At 36.1% G+C, this 22256-nt stretch overlaps 1 protein-coding gene across 2 annotated transcripts in view; it reads right to left on the reverse strand.

The window, feature by feature from the left end:
- Window positions 1-22256, reverse strand: part of ASCC3 (activating signal cointegrator 1 complex subunit 3) — a 257776-nt gene that overhangs the window by 168317 nt on the left and 67203 nt on the right. For both annotated transcript variants that reach the window (XM_042016301.1, XM_042016302.1), the window contains exons 9-10: window positions 21203-21403; window positions 20604-20744 (exon numbers count right to left, since the gene is read on the reverse strand). In XM_042016301.1, the coding sequence (XP_041872235.1) occupies window positions 20604-20744; window positions 21203-21403 (342 nt within the window). The remainder of the gene's footprint in view (window positions 1-20603; window positions 20745-21202; window positions 21404-22256) is intronic.

Genomic DNA, 22256 nt, shown 5'->3' on the forward strand with positions numbered 1-22256 from the left:
TCAATACAACAGATTCTGACACAGTCAAAATAAACTGGATAAGACCAGTACAACCAGTAATTACTTTTTGTTGTTAATATGAAAACCCTTAAGTTTTTTATAATGTTACTTAAAGAATATGGAGTAGTTTTCATCTGGAGTAGTTACATTAATCTGAGATGAAACTACAGAAAAAAATACACATTCAAATCACAATAGCTGTAGTGAGTATTAGGATATGAGCACCTGCTCTCAGTATTCTTTTTTCCCATGATAAAACAGTCTGTTTAAAATCAGTACAAACCTTATTTTAAAAACCATAGCGAGGAAGAACAGCTTGCATGCTTTGTGAAATTAATCTCTCATATTGTAAAATATATAATTAGCTACTCAGACTTCAAGTTTAAATAATGATCCAAATGTTTTACAGGAGTTTGATCCAAAACATTACTCTCTTTTCCTCTTTGCTGTTAATCAGTTCACCAATTACAGTTTTACTAACCTCTGATATACTACTGTCAGGTCTGATTGATGCCAAAAGCTCCCTTAATCAAATCTGACAACTATCAGCAAGTGCCTGTCTCTTGAGACACTGCATCCAGCCTGCTTGTTTTCAAATCTTACCAGTGTTATTTTGCATTTCCTTCTCGCCCAGCCCCTTTTTCAGATCTAACAGAGGTACAACAGAATAACAACAAAACATGATTGCAGAATACATTTGTGTATGTTTTTATATATCATTATAGCAATACTTGAGATAATATTGTTAGTTAGCTTATGAATTTACAAGGAAAAAGTAAGAAAAAGAAGATTTTTTGAAAATTGAAGTTTTTGACAAATCCAATATTGTTGCTTGCTTGGTGGTTTTTTTATCTGGTAATTCAGGGTTTGTATGGGGTTTTTTTTACTTTTCCTTTTCTTCTTTCATAGCTGCAAGGAAAAGGGTTTCAAAGTCATTACTCCTCTGTTTTACAAGAAAACTTTAGGCTTTGGTTGCACAGCTTCAGAAGACAAAGATAAAAGACTACCTCAGCTCCCAGCCTTTTCAATTTATTTATACTGGTACACTTTTAAGACTCATCACAGTAGTCCTCCATATCTCATTAACTGTAAATATTAAAAGGCTCAGAATAACTTTTGTTGACATAATGTTAACCTTTCATTTATTTATTTATATTTTAAGATTAGCCAGATTTTCCCCCCTGTTCTGCTCCTGTCAAGCCTTACCCCAAGATGTGGATTAACCCAACATTATGTGAAAAAGGACCAAAGGGCAACAGTGACATTTTCTTCCAAATATCCTTTTCCACACACCTTTACTCAACAGTTTTGTTTTCTATCACAGATTGGTATGCAAGAGGGAGCAAGTTCATGTGTTTGTCTCCAATCATGTTCTTTCAAGAATCAATGCAAATCACTGATATGGAAGCACACTAAGTTGAAGATGAAGAAAAATGTCTTGGTTCAGCTGAGATGCTGATATTAAACAGATACTGCATTAGAAGTCAATCTCGTGGCACCTGTTCACAAAATGACAACTCAAACACCAATTCATTTGCTTGCGTGCAAATGTGATTTCACGAAATTTTCCCTTCAAGTCTACGCTCCAGAGAAAATTATGTCTGCTAGTATTAATGATAACCAGCATTGAAGGTGATTGTAAGAGACCTACAGTAAGATTTTCAGATCTATATTCTCTGGTTACATTAACTAAGAACTAGCATACCCTTTGGATTTCAGCAGGATTCTTTAAGCACCAAGAGGAAATATCAACAGTTTGTGTTGTAATGAAAGGATCAAATCACACAGTTCCACAGGAGCCTATGCACCTGTAGTGGTTTGGTCCAAAATACTCATTACTGTTTATCTGCTGTGAGATAAGAATTAGGAGAAATGCAAAACAGGCACCAAACTTGAAAGAATATAAAGAAGTTTATTAACAGACCTAAAAGAAGAAAAAAAAAAAAAAAATACCACCTTCAGAACTCTCCTCCTCCCCCCACCTTCCTCCCTTCTCCCACTGACGATGTGAAAAGACAACCCTTAAGATGTTCAGTCTGTTTACCACTGCCATAATAACCTTGTTCAGTCCATTTAGAAAGAGAAGTCTCTTCTTGCTCATGCTATGAAAACATTATCACAACGAGACAGCCGCCCACTTCCAAATATCGTTCAGTCCATTTAGGAAGAGGAGTCTCTCTGCCTGCGTGTGAGTCCTTTCCCCCGACTTGCAGCTTTTCCCGCAACTGCCTTCGAGGGTCCACTCTTGAAGTTTTTTGGGGTACAATTTTAAGGTTGAGCCGTTCAGAAACAAAAACAGAGGCCCTTCTCCTTCCCTGGGAGCAAAGGGTCTTCATTATCTTCATCTTTAGGACTATCTCTGGGAGCATCTCTACGGACTGAGGTTTTCTCCTTTCCCGTTTGGAGCAAAAGTCCTCATCTGGTTCATCTCTACGGACTGAGGTTTTCTCCTTTCCCGTTTGGAGCAAAAGTCCTCATTTGGTTCATCTCTCCCTGTCCAAACTTCTCATGAAATTACAGCTGCGTCAGCATCTGCCTATCTCAGCGCAGGTGCTTTTGCTCACGAGTTGAACACTCCACCCCCCATATCTTCATGAAATTACAACAGGATACTCTGATATATCATAGCTTCACAACAGACTTTCAGCTTTAAGCATCTCCTCTCTCTCTTCCCTCAGGTTTTCAGCTCTTCACAGCAATAAAAGGGTTAATCTCACCTCGGCCTTGCAGCTTTGCAGCTGGAATGTTGAATTTTTCTTATCGCAGTGGAGAGGGGGGAGAGCCGAGCCGCTCCGGCTGCCCACGGCAAGGCAGTGGGGGGGTTCCACGGCTGGAACAGGTCCATGGCTCCAGGATGGCCGTGGCCCGGCCCGGCCTGGCCCAGGCAGGGCCTGGCCGGGCCCACTGGGCCCTGCTCGGGCCCTGCAGCCACCTGTCCCAGCGCCGGAAACGAAAGAGAGCTTGGAGGGGGAGTTTGCCTATTCTTAAATGTGGATCACAGAGGTGATCACAACTTTAAGTGGCTTAGAGAGTTGTCCATATTCAAACTGGCCAGCTGATAGGTTCTATCAGTTCCCAGAGGAAACTGTAAGCACCCCTTAGCAAGGACGTCCCTTCCGGGACTATGCTTGCTAACCTATGACAGCACCTCAATGCTATTGCATATTTTCATGACTAATCCTATTAACAGACTAAAGATTATACCCACTAAACATTACACTGATATTATACTGGACAGCACTGTAAACACACTGGAGGATGGAGCAAGAATTTTAAAGCATCTTAATAAGTTATAGAACAGATGAATTAATGCATGAGTCAGTAATAAAATTTCAAGATTCTACACTGAGGATAGGATTTATCTTGCCTATCTTACCTGCTAATTTACAAAACCACCCTCCAAACTAGATGTCTAGGCTTATTCTAGCTGATTCATTTCATCCATCTAAGTATGAATCAGCCTTAGAAGTCTTTTTCTCTATTGTGTTCAGAAAAAAGAGAAAGAGCAGATCAGTTTGCACATGAACCAAAATCACTCTGCTGATGCAAAAATTGAAACCTTGGAGCAGAAATGCTGCTATTTGGACATGCTAAACAAAGCTTCCACTGTGCACTGCAGCAGTATGATCTTGGGGCAATACATTATGTTCTGGGCAACTCATTTCAAGAAGTGCAAACCAACTGAGAGTCCAGAAATTAAAAACTGGAATGACTAAACATAAATGAAGCATGACCTTTACAAAAAATTTAAATAAACTGAGGCTTAGGCTAAATAAACCTGTCTGAACTGAGATAGCTACAACTGCTTGAGTCTTCAGAAAGCAAATAGCGGAGACTGGGGAAGACAGACATTCAGATAAGGAAAGTGGTAATAAAATTTGATTAGGATTTAGGCTGAAAATAGTTTTCCATTAAAAAAAAAAAAAAAAAAAAATCTTCTAACAGTGAAGACAGGTAAGCCCTGAAGGAGATTTACCAGGAAGTTTAGGAAAGCTCCATGATCAGGGTATTGTAAAATTAAATTAGAGCAATATTTATCAACAGTGAAATATATGTACTACATCTGCTTCCTCAGAAGAACAAATTAGATTAATTCTCATACTATTTTGTATAGTTTTGAGACCAGCTTAAAAGGTAAACATCTTCAAAACTTCAATTAAAAAACACCTTTCAAGTTTCAATTATAAGTAACTTAAGTAACTAAGTATGACATATAGCCTAGATAATATAGTCTACTCTATATTAGTATTTTTAATGCCACTAATAAATACCATGCTAGTACTGCATTCTGTAATACAAACCACTGGACACTTCATGACAACAAAATGGTTTTTGTTATAATAAGAATACTTTATACTAATATTACATATACTCTAATTTTATTGTAAATTAGACTACATTTTATTATAGTTATTGCATGTACAGTGATTCTTCAGTGTCAGAGGTGCTTAAAATTTTTTTTGATTTAGTATAGGAAAAGCTGTATTCTAAATGCAGTCAAATTTAGCATTATTATCTGCAATATTTGTAAACATTAATTTGAAGTATAATGTGTGGGGTTTGTTCCACAAATAATCATACTAAATGCTAGAGAACCTAAGATATTCTGTAATGTGCAAAATGAAAACTTAGGGGATATAAACTCTCAATTGCCCTGATGCTATTTTGTAATTTACTTGTATTTTCAACTGACCAGAAGCAGTTAAATTTGACAAAGATCCAAAAAGGCAAACATTCCCTGAGCAACCTGTCCTCAACTCTGCTCAAATAAGCTATCTTTTTGCAGAGGAATATTCACTCAGCAGGCACAGCTGTTATTCTGCAATTTTTACATCTAAATCAAAGATAATTGGACTTCTGAGTACATTTAAATTGTACTCTGGGAGAAGGGTCTAACTTAATGCATCATTTGCATTAACTATAAAAGACTGCATTTTCATCCTGTAAAATTTACTGTGCTTAAAAAAGTATTTGGAAGTGCAAAACAGTTACTAAGTAATTTTAAAGACATGTGGATACCTTTTGCACAGAACCTTTTCAGCTATAAAAGACCATTAAACTAAACAGAAGTAAATCATTCTTCTAAATTCTTCATAGATAAAATATTAATGGTAATAGAGACTCCTGAAAATGACTTTTCTCCAGCTTTTACTGAAGATCCTCAGTGACAAAAAAGCCTGAGACAAAACTTATAATGTTTTATTTGGTGTTTTTAATAAATTCATTAGTTAATCATATGCAGATGAGCAGTTAGTTCATACCATAAAGTACTTCAATTTCAGATTTTCCGATAATAGTTTAAGAACTTAAATCAAGGCATTCTTTATTGTTACTTATTAAGATCCATTGTACTTCACAATTTAACATTCAGACAATGTATTTTAAGGATTTTTAGTCTTAATTTTACGTATAAAAATATGAAAAGCAAACTGCTTATAGCATTCCATCACTAGAAAAGAAAATCTGATATTTGTTCGACAAAATGTCATCTTTTATCATTACACAGGAACATTGAAACAGGCAAAATGGTGTCTAAAATGTTCCTTGCTCATCTTTTACTGATACATGCAGTAAATATCATATAGCCAATACCATGAAAATGGACGAATTTTGATTTTCACAGAATCACAGCAAGAATAAGGTCGGAAGTCACCTCTGGAGATCTACCAATCCAGTCCACTGCTCAAATCAGGGTCACCTAGTGGAGTCAGCTGAACACTGAATACAGACACGTATCCAGTATCTCTCAGGTGATACTCGAAGTCTTTGAAGACTCCACAGCTTGTCTATACAAACTTTCAGTGTCTGACCACCTTCGCAGGAAAAAAAATAAAATCTCATGTTTACAGAGAATTTCCTGTATTGCAGCATGTGCCCACTGCCTCTTTTGCACTCACTGGAAACTGCTGAGGTCTGTCTCAGTCTTCTTTACACATGAATACACCATGTACTCAAATCACATCTATCTGAGCATTTTCATACCCAGACTGAATGACCCCAGCTTGCTTTGCCTCTCGTCATGTGTCAGATGTTCTATCCCTCAGTAACCTTAATGGCTTTTTGCCAGACTTGCTCCAGTATGTCCCTGTTCCTCTCTTAACAGGAGCCCAGAAATGGGCCCAGAACCACAGATGTGTCTCACCAGGGCTGAGCAGAGAGGAATGGCCACCTCCTTTGAGCTGCTGTCAACACCCTTCTGAAATGCAGCCCAGACTGAAGGGGATGTTGCTGGCTCATATTCAATTTTTTTCTCACCTGATCCTGTCCCTTCATGCTCAACATGTGCAACTACTATCCTTCCAGTTCACCTGTTTCTGCATCCACCTCTTGCATGCTTCCTTTTTATGTTTGGTTTTTCATCCTGTAGGTTTCCTGACACTCTTGTCTAACTTGCTGATCATCAAGATGAGCCACTCCTGAGTTTGCAGGCATTGAGTAGGAATAAGAAGTACAAAGGATTGCAAGAGACTCTTAAAGTCTGAAAGACTTTGAGTTTCCATCTAGACTAAAAAAATACCGAAGTAGCTTATTGAACTCATTAGTATCGCTTGCTAAGTCATTTACAGTGCAGTGTAGAAAATATTGCTGTAGTGTGCTCTTTGATCAGTTTTCAACACCAGAGCATTTTGCTAAATAATCCTAAATATAATACCCTTACACACAATGCAGTTTCTGAAGGACATTAAGTGAAGACTCTAACTCAAGAGTCATACTGCATGACACAAACGCATTGAGCTAACTGAACATATTACAGCTATAAAACTGGATCTATAATTTTTGTATATTAGCACACAACTGAATTAAAAGTCTTTGAAACCTTCTACTACACTAGGAACTCCTCCCTCCCCCACCGCAATGTCAATGTTACCCAATCAGTATTACATTTATCTGTTTTGAGAGATGTAGCAGTAAATACAACTTGGCAAGTACACAACTAAACAAGATGGACTTTCTGAAACACAGTAAAGCAAGACCAAATAAGTGGAAGGAGCAGCAAAGAGGTCTTGTGCTTATCACTGTGCCTTTGATGTGAAGAAGTAACATTTGGTTTTCAATGTCCCTGTCTTAAGTATTTTCTTAAATGACAAAAAGCCACATTAAAACCAGCACAAACCAAAACTGGTGCCTATGAAGGCACAAGAAACAGGCTCAAGTCTATTACTGAATCTTATGTAAGGTAACCCCTTAACACTGGGGTCTCTAAATAAATAGCTGACTAGTCAACACATGAGAATCTACACAAAGCCATTCAAATCTCTTTAAGCTCAGAGTCCATAAGACTGTGATATATATATATCCCCCATTTGAGTGACATAAAAGGAATAGAAAGAATAGAAAGCTCAAAGGCAGCTTCCCCTTAGGAGCTTCACCATTCTGTTGCAGAAATGGAAGCAACTTAGCAGCTCCAACCAGGCTTTCTTCCTCCCACAATCACACATCTTTATTACACAGAAGCCTCTCTGATGACGCCACTAGTTTAAAATACGTCACTCACAATCTAGCTTAAAACATTACAAATCACATGCAGCTCATGTGATTCAGTTGTCACTGGATGGTCACATCACTGCAGCAATACACCTAAAAATCCACCATGGTAAGACAGAATTTGATTCAACTAGTCCCAGTCATGCAAAAGTGAAGAAGGGCCTTTTAAAAAGTAATAACTTAATTACAAACCTGGCAACAGAGAAAGGAAGATGCTGAACCCTCAAAAAAAGGCTAAAGAACAACAGTCCTCTCTCTTAACCATACATTAATTTTGTATGTTGTTCTACTTTCAGAAAAACTTCAGCATCGTTAATATCTGTTGTATTGAAGAAACAGATGCAATAATCTACGAGTAATCTTTTACAGACACAAATTTAAAAAATGGTTTTTACTAATTTAATACTTTCAATGCAATATTTTTAACAATTTATTTCATATTCACTTCTGCAACATTCTGCCACAATGAATTGAGATGAATCATTGACAATGAATTGCGATCTCAATAAAAACAGACAGTAAATGTACTTTAATATCATAAATCACATGCATTTTCAGTGCAATTTGATTTTAAACAGCAAATAGGCAGAATATTACCAATAACCATTTTATATATATTAAAAAATTATTTCAAATTTTTTTTAGCTAGCACTGTTCACAAAAATATTTTGAATTACGTATTTGCACTTAATTTCATAACGATAATAAGCAGCAAAATTGATTTAAGATATTAACTGCAAAGTTAGTAAATCGGATCTTCCCATTTTCAGTAACTAACTTATCTTGTGTGTCTGATATCTACACTTGAAAAATTAAGAAATCTACTTGATTCACCTGTAGGTGACACTGTTGGTCTTAGCCATACAACCAAAGAGCAACAGCGTTCCCGCAGTCTGGAACAATGGTGTTTCCAATCTTTTCGAATCTTTTTTTTTTGTTTTTATATTTGTACGCTAGTACTTTTAAGTTCCATTGTGTCATGGTTTAATCCCAGCCAGCAACTAAGCCCCACACAGCCACTTGTGCAGTCCCCTCTGGTGGGATGGGGTAAAAGTGAGGAAACTCATAGGTTGAGATAAAGGGTTTAACAGGTTAAGTGAAAGCCTGTGCACACAAGGAATTCAAAGCAGAACAAGGCATTCATTCACCACTTCCCCTTGGCAGCAGGTGTTCGGCCATCCTCTGGAAAGAAGGGATCCATCATGTGTAACAGTGATTTGGGAATATAAATCGTCCCTCTGAACACCCCCCCGCCCCTTCCCTCTTCCTCCAGCTCTATATGTTGAACCCTATGGTATGGGATATCCCTGTGGGATCCAGTTGGGGTCAACTGTCCAAGGTGTGTCCCTCTCCCAGCTCCTTGTGCCAACCCAGTCCCCTCGCTGGTGGGGTGGGGTGAGAGGCAGAAAAGGCCTTGACTCTCTGAAAGCACTGCTCAGCAATAACAAAAACACCCTGTGTCATTAACACTGTTTCCAGCACAAATCCAAACCACAGCCCATTGCTGCTATGAAGAAAATTTACTTTATCCCAGCCAAAACCAGCACAAATTTTAATATCAAACCTCTGCAGAGACAGTGATTTATGTAAGTGCACAAAGTACACATATTTTAAAACTGAATATATTCTGATAAAGCCTAAAGTAAATAAAAAAAAATAGCCCACTGGAGAGGAAAAGGAAAAAAAGAGTATATACTTATAGCAAGGGCTCTTCATCCAAATTGAGTACTTGTATTTGTTCATTTTAGTGCTGAAGTACAATGCCAAATAGTTCATCATTTATTGGGAAAAAAAAAAGAAAAACACTCAAAACTTCTGGTTTTAAACCAGTTTTAAGAAACTTCTAGTAGCCAAGTAATGCATGAATATAATTACTTCCAATAAAAGGGAACACACCAAGAATGCAATTACAAAACAACCCCACCTTATATCCTTTAACTACAGAATACATAAACAAAATTTTTTCATATTGTTCATAATGTCTGTAATTTTATCTGGCATCATTTCAACTGGGTTTTTGCTGCTAAAACAAAAATTAACTCCCACTTTTCCACCCAATCTAAATAGGGATTTTAACCAAGTGAATCACAGCAAAGAATGCCAATAGCAGAGAATCTATTGCACATTTTATGATAGTATGTGACATTTGATTATTAATCACAAAGTAGGTTAGTCAAAGATTGCACTAAAATTCTACAGATTATGCAATTACAGCAAGCAAGTAGGCATGTTAGCAAAACAACTGTATGTCTATTTCAAAAGTAATTTATTTCAAATAAAATGTAAATGAACGTCTAAAGAGTACTGATTTTAATTTCTGAAGCACGGAAGACTGATTTTAGTAAAACCTGTTATAAGTGTAGAAACTAATTTAGGTCACAGACAGCACCTTCAGTTCCTTATAAAGGACTACTATTTTTTATTCAAACTGCTACTGTTTGATGGTGTATAAGTACTTTGCCCCACTGGCAAAATCTTAGCTGTCATAGGCACATATATTAATGGAAGAGTCATAAATCAGAAGGGCTTCCAACAATTCCACTAGAGTATTGGAAGACTGATGCCAAAAGAAAGAAAGTACCATGGTGAAAGCATAGAACAGTAACATCAGCCCGAGAAAGCAATGTAGTTGTTCCATTCTAGCAACAAAACCAACAGAAACAATCCAGACAACATTTCAACTAAGCAACAAGCTTATTAACTGACCCCACTGGAAAAATATCCAGCAATCTGTTACACAAGTCGACTTCATTTATTTCTTAATAGTTTTCATCATCAGAGACAAGAATCCTACATGCGATGTTGCAGAGTTTACTGCCTTTATTTCTGAGGGTTAAAGAGTTCAGTCAAAGCATTAACATCACAGGCCCAAAGTTACCTCTCTGCCATTTAACGTAATTTTTTTTCACCTGCCTTACTATTTCCCTAAGTTGGTATAAGGAAGTAAGAAAACCGGGAAAACCATAGGCTTCATAAAAATGGCACCCACAGAAAAATTCCTTCCTTGTCTTTAAAGGGTCAGGAAATAGCATTAAACTGATAAAAAATTGAAAACTTGTCCCTGAGGTGAGCTAGATGGGCATATCAGCATTACAGAAATGAGCAAAACCCGCAAGGAAGCGGGCTTCAAGTATAAGTATTTTCTCCAGCTTCAGACTGCAGTCAGTGCAGATTCACCTAATCCAGGTTATGTCTTCATTTCCCTTTTGTATTCCCATTTTGGATCTCTGAAGAGAGTAACCTTAGCTTTTCTTCCTTCTGCTTATCCATTGAAACACTTTCAGGATTTCTCTTTCTCTCTCCAAAAGCTGAAGAGAATGAATTTAGCCCAGCTGAGGATGTGAGTGTTACTGGGAGCAAACTTCAATGTGACTGCTGTCAACTGGGAGTGTACACTGCTTACTACTGAAAAGACTGCCAAGAACAGAACTTTAAAACACCCCACAGCATTTCAAGTCTTGCAGATGTACAAAGACACATCCCTTCTGATTATATTTAAACGATCTTGCTTTCAGAACTAAACACCAATTAAGAAATACAATTAACATTTACTGAAAAAAAATTTAAAAGTAAGACAGAAAAAAAAAAGTAGCAGTCTGTGGTGTGCCATCAAGACTCCTTGCCTCAAAGAGATCCTGGATAGTGGATTTTTTAAACACAGTTTTACCTGAAGATAGCATTATCAGTAAAGCAGGTTGCAAAATTTTATTTTGCACACTATGAGAACTTCTGAAAAAAGGAAATACATACGGAAACAAGAGTGTGAAGTGGAGATGACTTTGGGACACAGAAATCCTACTGTATAAAAAATATTTTGATCCTTCTTGATTTAGACCTCCACTTTAGCAAGGATTTCTGTTCTAAATATTTCAGTAAATTTCTCTCATTTGAAAGGTAAGGCTTAACCTCATTTAGAGAAAGAAAGACTTTTTTTACATTGTGCATAACTTTGAAAATTCAGAAGAAAGTTTTTTTTTCAGCAAGGTTGTACTACGGAATATTCAAGAAGTTCTCTCAAAGGAGTCCTTTCTTCTTTCTTTCTTTTTTTTTTTTTTAATTAGATTTTGATATCTTCCTGTCCCAGTCCAAATGTTGATCAAAAGAGGATATTCCGCTATTGAAACCTTGGGCATGCATAGAATCCAGCACTACCTTACATTCTAGGCATACTGGAGGAAGGAATATTAACCAGGTTCAACTCTGGTTTTGAAATGAAAAGCAGAGGGTTTTTCAGTATCTGTGAGCTTTATAATCTCTGAATCACTTCTGAAGGCCACTTCATGAAAGTTTAACTCCTCATGCAAAAAGAGATTTGTGGATTTTATTGCATCTAACACATCCAAAGCACCATTTCGTTCCTGGAAGGAAAGAGACTGGTATCTAAAGTCAACAGTGATACAGATGTTTGCAACAACTGCAAGTAAAAAACCAATGGCATGCAATAGGAGATGAAGGCCACTTAGAGAAGACTAACATCAGAGTAAGTGCTTACAGGGATGGACAAAATATACTGAATAAGAAAAAAGGAGATTAGACAGGGATAAAGCACCAAGAGACACGAAAATAAAATAGTACTATCTTGGTTCAATGGCACTTTAGATTGTACATTCTATGCAATTTTTCAGTGAAAGTTCTTTATATAATTTTCACAAAATGGTGTGGTAATACAAATGGGATAGCAATTGACAATACTACCCTTTAAAAAAAAAAGTATTCTACAGTTGATTTCTGTTAAAATGCAGTACAATACAATAGCCTTTGAATTACTACTAAGGGAGAAGAGCTGTCAATATCCTGAATTAAAACCATTCATAATTCTTGGTCACAAATTGAAACATTTTTGTATGAGTGTGGTGATATGCATGTCAAGGTGACATCATCTTTATTACTGTAAAGAATTACTATCTCATGTACTTACTATATGAATAAGAAAAGTCACTATATATGCATACTCAGCTTCTAACAGTGGGCTTTGTATATCCATGAAGTGAGAAGCACATACATAGCAGAATATCATAGAATATAATGCTGTAATATTTAATAAAATGTACACAGGAAAAGTAGCAGGAATCAACCTCACTATTTGCTTTTACTTAGAACATCTCTATACCCTATTAAAGTGCAGGAAATGAGAAACTGTATGAGAAAAATAAAGCTGTAGATGAAAAAGCAGGCACCTCAACTTTATAGCCCTCTTTTGCTTCAAATAGTTTTGGACTTGATTAGTTTTATATTGCAGTTAAGAACTTGAGAAAAAAGCATTATTCCATTTTATTAGTATCAGATTCCAATAGGGAATAAAGCCTTCATGACTTAATATCACAGTCTATTGGCTGACACAATCTATCAGAGTGATCATCCATATTACTCAGAGGTCCTGATGCCATTTATCGTTCTCAGAACTACTTGCCCTGTTCAGCTCTGATGTTTTTGTGGTCTCTGCTTCACTTCTCACTTATGTCTTGCCATCACAAGTACAATTAATCAACTAATCTTTGAGATGTCAAAATACATTCTGTCCTTCAGGCTATTTCCTCTCGTCAAGAAAAGCATTATTTTCAGTAATCAGACAAATGTATTTGCCAATGCAAATGCAGCTTACACAAATTCTCTTTTCATTTACAACACTACTGTTTACAAAGACACCATCAATACTGTTGTATTACTCATGCTCTTCAATAAGAATTGCCCTTTTGTTCTAAACTATTCTTATTTAAAGTATAAACAGCTGGGTAAAATTAAATAGAAAAATAACCAGCTAATAAAATTTCCAATAAACTAAACAAAATTCACTTGGATTTTAAATACCTAAAGCAAACTGTCAATGAAAGCAGTAATTTTTTTTAAAAAATCCCAAACTAAAACTAACTTAGCTAAAACTAACTGTGGTAGGTCAACAGCTGTGGCTGGCAGATGCCCACCCAACCACTCTCTCATTTCCCCTCCTTTCCTGGACGGGGGCAGAAGGTAAGATGGAAAAGCATACGGGTCAAGATAAAAGACTGGGAGGTCATGTACCAATTACTGTCATGGGAAAAACAGACTTGACTTGGAGAAAATTATTGCAAATTAAAAATAAGAGTACAATAGTGAGGAAACAAAGACAAAACCTAGACAAAAACAAAGACAGAACTTCTTCCTGCTAGTCCCCCTTCTCCGCAGGCTCAACTTCGCTGCTGTGTTCCCAAGTTCTCTACATCTCAGGGATGGGGTTTATAGTCGGTCCATAACTTCATCTCAGACATTCCTTCCTTACACTTTTTCCCCACTCTGCTGTGGATCCTACCACAGCATACACCTTCACAAACTGCTCCAACGTGGGTCCTTTCCATGGCCACAATTCCTGCCAGGAGCCTGTTCTTGCATGAGCTCTCCATGGGCCGCCTTTTCCTTTACTGCACCATCAACCTGCTGCTATGTGGGGTCCTCCAAGAGCTACAGTGTGGACATCAGCTCCACCATGGCCTCTTCAACGGGCTGTGAGGGAATCTCTGCTCCAGTGCCTGTAGCACCTCCTTCCCTCCTTCTGCTCTGACCTGGGTACCTGGAAATCATTCACATTTTAACTGCTCAGCATGTTTGGCACTTGGCAAATTAAAGTGGTATCACTTCTAAACCTTTGAAGAATGGTTTCTTAGCAAAATGTTAAGATAGTTTTCATATAAACTGTGAGCAATATTAAGAATCAACTCTGAAAGCAACGCGATTTTAGTTTACGCAGCTTAATGGGCAGAGAACAAATATGACAGCCAGCTGCCCATTTTCTAAATGACAGTGCAAGTCAGGTTTAGCAGGACTTTCTTCACTACCCAGATAGGATAGCAAAAGATGTAAACTTCGAATTAGATTTACTTGAACATCATGAAATTTTTTAGAGTTCATAAAGAATGAAGAAGTTTTTTTTGTTTGTTTGCACTTTTTTTTTGTTTGGGTTTGGTTTAGCAATTTTTTTTTTTTATGGGTGAATGCTACTATAGGTTTCCCACTTCCTGCCTTCATTTAGGAGGAATGCTTTAGAAGCACATTAGGTTGAAAGCAGACTAAGGTCAGATACAGCTTCTGATTTGCTTCTGATACCCCTTTCTCTAAGCAGACACGAGATTAATTTTTATCAAATCCATGGCAGAAAAAAAGGCAGAGAGACCTTCAGAAACCTAAGAGTTTTGTAAATGTTGGTTTCTGCGACATCTTTCAGGCCTATGTTTACAGACACAGCCTTGCAGTTCAGTAAATGTATACAAATCTTTCTGTAGGCCTTGAAGTAGTTGAGTACTATGTAAACATTACAGAAAATCCAATAATATGTTTTAAATTTTGCTTTCTGTATAATTAATGTTTTGATCAAGAAGAACCATAACAAAAATAGAAATGCTTTTCTTTAAAAAAAAAATCTTTATTCCTAAAGAGTTAAAAAAAATTCAATAGTTCAGAAGTGGCAGAATCAGGACTACTCATACAATTACAGTTTGATTCATTTTCTCATAACATTTATTTAAAAGACAGTAAAATTCCTTTTCCTGCTGTCTGAATCCCTTTAACTCCAACAATATGAGAATGAAGGAACAGAGACATGTAGAGGTTTATAGGCTGGGGAAATTAGCCTGCTTTCAAAATTTGACCAGATTTGTTTCCAACTACTACATAATTCTAGCAACACAGAAAGCACTTGTAATCTGGGCTTAACACCAATACATATCTGTAGCAAGCAAGGCTCATGACAGTCTGGCAGTCCTCAAAGCACAAGAAGAGACCTAAGACCAAAAAAAGTAATTTTGCCTATAACTGCAGGTCTGAGGCACAAAATAAAGACATTATAGAAAACTTATTTCAACTTCAAAATGTCAGTCTTGCTTGTATGTACTTACTTGAATTAGAATGCAGGTTGTTGACTATTATACCAAAATGCATCTAATACCAAACTGCTGAGGTACTAATTTAAGGGTGAGAAATATTCACACTAACTGAAGAGGCAGTAAAACAGCAAAATAACTTTCCTTAAAAAGAAAATAAAATATATTTAACAGGGTAATTTTCAAAACCCATTTTTAAAGTTTATAAAGATGGAAGAAACTTTGATAAGCTTTTACTGCGTTATGCCAAAGATCTGAATTTTGTATCCTGCTATGTATGCATAAACCATTAAAAAGAAATTATCTTCTACATGTTTTTTGATGCCCACTAACTTTGCGTTAAGGCCAGAAGGCATTTCTGCACTCTGTAGAGGCTACCACTGTTTTGCACAAGTTAAGGCATGATGGCACTTATCCATCAGCTTACAATACACTGTGCCCAGGGCAAGGCACTGCTTTCAGACTTGGTGATTACCTTATAAATCTATACTGCTCCAATTCCAGCTGTGTTCTCCAAACTTTCAAAAGATAACTATAACTATATTATATTTGTTGCAAATGCAAGGTCAAAGACAACTGAAAGCCCACAAGTTGATTTGGAAGTTTTGTTATATCATTTTCTAGACTGTTTAAAGCAAAGACTGAGTAGTGCTATATATATGCACACTCGAGAAAGTCCACGAATCATCTGAAAAATCCATTGCCTTCCAACAAAACACTTCATGTTATCCTGAATGCTACCCAGCAATAACCACAAGTTATTACTTACGAATATTTTCCATTTAAACATGAACATACCAAAAATCAACCTACCAAACAATAGGTTTTGGCTGAAGTATGCTTAATATCATTGTGGATTAAGTGATGTCCAAGTATAAGGTAGCAGTATAAGGTAATACTGTATGAACATGATTAGATCATAGTAGGTCAGTATACAAACATGCTTAGACTGGAGTCGATAGGAGAAATATCAGCTGTAGGAAAATAAACTTCCTTGATTTGTTTTTAATGAGGAAAAGGAAGTGAAAAACTAATCTATCTTTATTTAGACTATGAAAAAAGCATTAACAAAGTTAAGATAAACTCTTTTATAGAGAACCAGTACAATAGCTAAGTTTATTTATTAAGTTTATTTTCTCCTGCTCCCAAGTACAGTGAAGCACTTATTTACACACAAATTATTTGGTAATAGATCCTGGATCTACTCTCTCTGAAACATTAAAGCAACATGTTACAAACACTTAAACATACTCCTTTTCACAAAAACATGAGCACAAGAAAGATGCGGACCTGTTAGAGAAAGTTCAGAGGAGAGCCAGGAAGATGATCAGAGAGCTGTAGCACCTCTCCTGTGACGACAGGCTGAGAGGGCTGAATTTGTTCAGCCTGAAGAGAAGGCGTTGGGGAGACCTCATTGTGAGTACCTTAATGGGACTAATATAAAGGCAGAAGAGGGACTTTTTACATGGGCAGATAGTGTCAGAACAAGGCCAATGGTTTTAAACTGAAGAAGGGCAGGTTTAGATTAGATGCCCCATCCCTGGAAGTGTGCAAAGCCAGGCTGGATAGGGCCCTGAGCCACCTGATCTAACTAGTGGCACCCTGTCCATGGCAGAGGCATTGGAACTAGATCATCTATAAAGACCATTTCAACCCAAACCATTCTATGTTCCCATGATTCTATGAAGGGGAATTGCCTCAGAGTTTTAACACACATCCCACGTGTTAAACTTGTCACTGTGGCTTTCCCTGCATAAGATGTGGGGAGCAGTTGGAAGACTGACTGAAGGGTCAATAAAAAAAATTCTCATTTTTCTAAGGCAATTTCATTATTGCTAAAATCAGAAATAACTTATTTTAGAAGCTTATGAAGTGTGTTGGAACCACAGTAATGTTAATGAATATTCAATAATAACATGGAAGTAAAATCATATCATGTATAATACGATAAAGGTGTGGAGCAGCAAGAAACATGGAAACATGGCTACCTTCTGGATGAGTACAAATGACAGCATGGAAAGCACAGAGAGAGTTATTGCTGAAAAAAATGTGCTATAGACCTTTTTAGTTGGAATATCTTTCAAAAATATTTAAAATATTTTATTCCACCATTAAGGGAATGAAAATTTAAATTCCTTGTTACCTTTTTGTGGCTAGCATTTATATCCTTTAAAAATATTTGCAGAAAAAGTAATAGAGGTAGCTCCCACTGTATATTAAGGTGCATTCCTGAGCAGGGAAACAGTTACCAATTTGTCAGATAAAGCAATTTTTCCTCATCAGGATAAGCACAACAGCTACATGTAATAACTTATAAAATACACATCTTTAAATATACACAGGCAAAGTATGAAGGATGAAGCAAACAGGATGGAAAGGAAGAAGAAAATTATCAGGAATGTCACTGAAGTGCTACTTTTAACTAATACCTGACAATCACCTTATTTTTACATCTTTCATTGTGACTGATTTGATTCACCTGAGGACAAAAATAAAGATGGTGAACATACAATTGCTCAGAAAACAGGCAGAAGACAACTGTCACAGGAGATATCAGGCCTTCAGTTGCCCAGAAGTACCAGCTGAGATCTTTTGAAACAGTGATCCAACGTGAAATACCAGCATCTCCTTCAGCTGATGATCCTACTCTGCCTTTTATTCCCCATATGATATATATTGTCCGTATGTGTATAAATTGTGTGCATGCATCTACCAGCTGTAGCATTAATTCTTACAGGAAAAACTGGTTTTCTGCTAAACAAAGGTACTTTGTTACTACTACTACTACTAAAGGCTAGAAAACAGAGCAACGACTGGCAAAGCAAATCTGAAATTATAAATAAAGAGGCAACACCTATCAGAGTATTCCTGTCTGAGAAATGTATGCATTAGAGAGGCTGACAAGTAAAATGAAGTTTTGAAGCAAGAATCAATTTAACATAGGGTAAAAAATGGTAAAAGAAACCTGCTTGGATGAAGTGTTTTTAAGTGCCTAGTTGAGCAAAGAAAGCTCTTGAGTTTTCATAGAAAACAATACATATACAGAGCAATAGGCAAGATCCAGCACAAGCAAGTGCTCTTTCCTCAGTTTATAATAAGGCTACATATTTGCTGTGTACTTTGTTATGCAGCAATAAAACATTACACACTGCTGGGCTCCAGAATCTGCAAGAAGAGTAGCAGCAATTACACTGGTAACTCTTGGATTGGCATCATCTCTCATCCTCACTTTCTACAATCCTGATTAATCATAAGACTGACTAGCTATGACAAAAAAGAGAAAACAAAAAATTATTCCACTGTCCCAGAATTTTTGGCCTTTATATTTTTTTCCCTTTAACCTTCCCAATGTTTTGAAGAGCAAAGACACAAAACTGAGCAGAAGCAAAACTTAGAATTAATCAACACTTTAAGTGTACTTTCTTTGAAAATATAGGAACTGAATTTTGGGTCACAAATACAAATTTTTCCTCTTCTGGACACCACTTTTATTCCACCTCCACTCTCCCCAAAGGTTTAGAAACTACAAATACACCTCAGATTAGTGTTTCTATGCTATGATATACATAGGAAACTGTAGAAATCCCTTGAAGGTAAATTTCTGACAAAAAAAAGCTAATTTCAAAGCAATGAGACGAGTCCGTGGCAGGAAGAACAAAAACATTTTACCCACATCCTCCCTTTTTTATTTCTTCTTGATTTTTATACATAAATCTACTTTAGCCTCTTCCCCACAAAAAAATGAAGAATTATTCTAGTAGTGGAATTTTGGACTAAAATAAAAGAGCATGGTGAAGCAGAGAGTCTTCTTACACTCAAGTTACTATGTTCCTCTAAGTTAATACTCTGCATATACTAATAAGTTCCCATTAGTAGGTAATTAGACTTCAGCTTTGTAAACTATTTCACATACAACTTTTTAAATAAAGCCTGAAATATTTTTGTTTCTTTTGTTTCCTTACTTTTTTAGTGGATGTAAGCAGAGTGCTAACAATGAGCTGAGATTTTAGGAATTATACTGCTAACTAGAAGACCAAGAGTAAATAGCACTTTTCCATTCTACATTCATTATATTCATCCAGCTTTGTCCTTACATTCAGAGCAGTTTTCCTACTGTCACTATCAGTTTCAGCAGTGATTACACATTATCTCTCTCTATGAAAACCATGATCTACTTGATTATGCGCCCTAGCTGAAAAGTACTGTGAAAACAGGAAGCAATTTAAAATGGTAATTTGGTGTATGTAAATAATTTCAATTACTAAAAGTTCCTACCAAAAAGTTTTTTTATTTTGTAAACTCAGATTTTAGGTAGATGGTGTTGCAAAGTCACTCTGATAAAGTACCAGTGATTTTACTGTCACTCATTGATATTGGTTACCACAGTATTGTGACTGTATGCATAAACATGTATGTATATACATCTTCTAATTGCTATTCACAACTTCATACTGGATTACTACTGCAGTGGTCCTCCTAATTATTAATTACATACTGACATATTTTCTTGTCATGTGACGCATTTTCTCTCCACTCACCATAAAAATGTTAAATATCTCAAAGCTAAGATTGCCAAAATATCACTCATCTGAACCAAAAATTACTACAAGTTACAATTATAAATCTTCGTATTGGTAACACAACCAGGTTTTTTTTTGTTTCTAGGACCAGGCAGAAGGGGAAAGGGTAATCATATGGAACTGTACGCAAGAACAGGTAGAAAAGCATCTTCAGAGTTTGGAAAAATGGTATTTCACTGACACAAACAGCATTTGCCTGAAATTAATATGACAAAAAGTGTCTGCAAAAACAAAATAATCCCCATTTATGCAATCCTATTAAAGAGGCTAAACCCACAAATTTTATTCATTTCTATGAATGGTCAAATGTTTAGCCTAGTGATGTCTTATATTTTTTAAGGACAAATGAGGAAAAGTAAGATCAGCCATTAACAGGAACATAGTTTTTGTTTGGTTTTTTTAAATGAAAAAGAAGGCAAATATTATTTTGATGTATTTGCAACAATGTTGTTACAGCATTTCAGATTTATTTGGAACTTACCATTTGCAGACCAAACTTTCAACTTTTCAAAGATGGTTTTTATTGAAGAATTCTGAATTTATATCAGTGTACATAACCACTGTAATTACAGATGTCATAACGTTTCAACTGCTTCACCAATACTGTTACAAGGAGCTTGAAGAGCAGTGTACCTATGAAAAGGTACAAATACACACACAGAACAGTATTTTAAAAGATTGAGCATACCTGTGTTCGCAGAATTTCGCCTTTTGACAGTTGCATATCACCAGTCAACTCTTTCACAGTAATGCCGAGTGGTTCCAGACGCTTGCTGAAGTAATTTGTCATTTCGGCTGCCAAAGCTTTCATAGGAGCAACATACACAATCTGCACCAAAACAACACTCATTTGATAAATGAGCAAACCCCACAACGTCGTTTGTTTCATGGCAACCATTACAAATCACAATTTATTGTGAAATATGATACCAGGCACTTACAGTGAAAAATCTTAATAGTGATATATGAAAAGTAGTTATCTTTATTGGATAAGTGTGCAGCTGTTTAAAGGACAATGGATTTTGTTTATACAGCCTCATCGCTTTGAAAATTGGTTCTGCATGAAAGCTAAATGCATTTCATAGCATTTTATTCACATAATAAGATTTTTAGAACACAAGTAAGAATAGCTTTAACAATAATGAAGTAAATCAAAACTAGCCTTATCTTTAACTTGGAAAAGTCTAACATCCTTGAGAACTTCCTGATTTCATATTCCATGTATAACATATAATGGATTTTACCTTACAAGTTAAAAAGCTTTTATTTGGTTCATTAAACTCCTACCTTGAACTCATCCTTTTTGATAACACCATGCTGGACATGCTGGCGAATTTCATGAAGGATTGTCAGCATGGCAATGTTAGTCTTCCCAGCTCCAGTGGGGGCACAGATCAGCATGTTCTCATTTGTGTTGTAGGCGGTCTCGAAAACTATAGACTGGATTCGGTTTAGTCTTTTCATGCCTTTAAAAGCAAGTTGTCCAATCTGTTAAAACAAACAACACACATATCTTGGATTTTTCATAGATGTTTGTATATGTGTCTGTGCATCTATACATATATTAATCATAAGAAAAACAACTCATGGAAACAAACCTTTGGATACTTGTCATAATATTTTTATTATTCCAAGTTTTTTTATTCTGAGGCTACCACTTCTACCCAACCCTCAGACAGTGAATCAATAAAGAAAACAAATTATAGCAGGATAACATCTGCTAAAATAAATCAAAATCTTTAGCCTCATACTATTTCACCACTAAATTTTTTTTACTCAAGAGCGTGATCAAAACTAATATGCAGTAAAATATTAACCAATTAGTAATTAAACATCTGTAAAACAGCATTAATAAGAAAAGAACAATACACATCTCTAAGATGACAAACTATGACTACTCTATTGGCAGATGAGGCAGCAATACAACGAAACTCAGTAAAGTTGATTTAGCAAACACAGACACAAATTCAGTAAAAAACCTTCTCTTGCTTCTGAGAAAATCTCCATCTTGCAATTGTTCATGTTCAGACCTTTCTCCAACAATATTTACAACAAGCTGCAGCCACCACAAGGAACATAACACTTGCATGTGTAGTCCAAAACAAACTTAGAGAATGTTTTAAAAAAATAAATTTTATCGTTAATACAGGAAATTATGCTTACTATAGTTTAATGCATGTTTAAATCTTATAAAGTACAAATCATCAATTACAGTAATACTTTGCTCCTCTTGTCTCTCTGAAAAACTGTATTTTTACCGGGAAAGAACCACGGTACACAGACAGTGGCAATTGCTGCATTTGAAGATTGTAAAACCTTTGCAACTGAAGAACAGCCCTTA

This window comes from Corvus kubaryi, unplaced genomic scaffold, assembly GCF_017639235.1.
Source record: "Corvus kubaryi isolate FWS band 111438036 unplaced genomic scaffold, C.kubaryi_AGA036_p1.0 split3-73, whole genome shotgun sequence".
Lineage (NCBI taxonomy): Eukaryota > Metazoa > Chordata > Aves > Passeriformes > Corvidae > Corvus > Corvus kubaryi.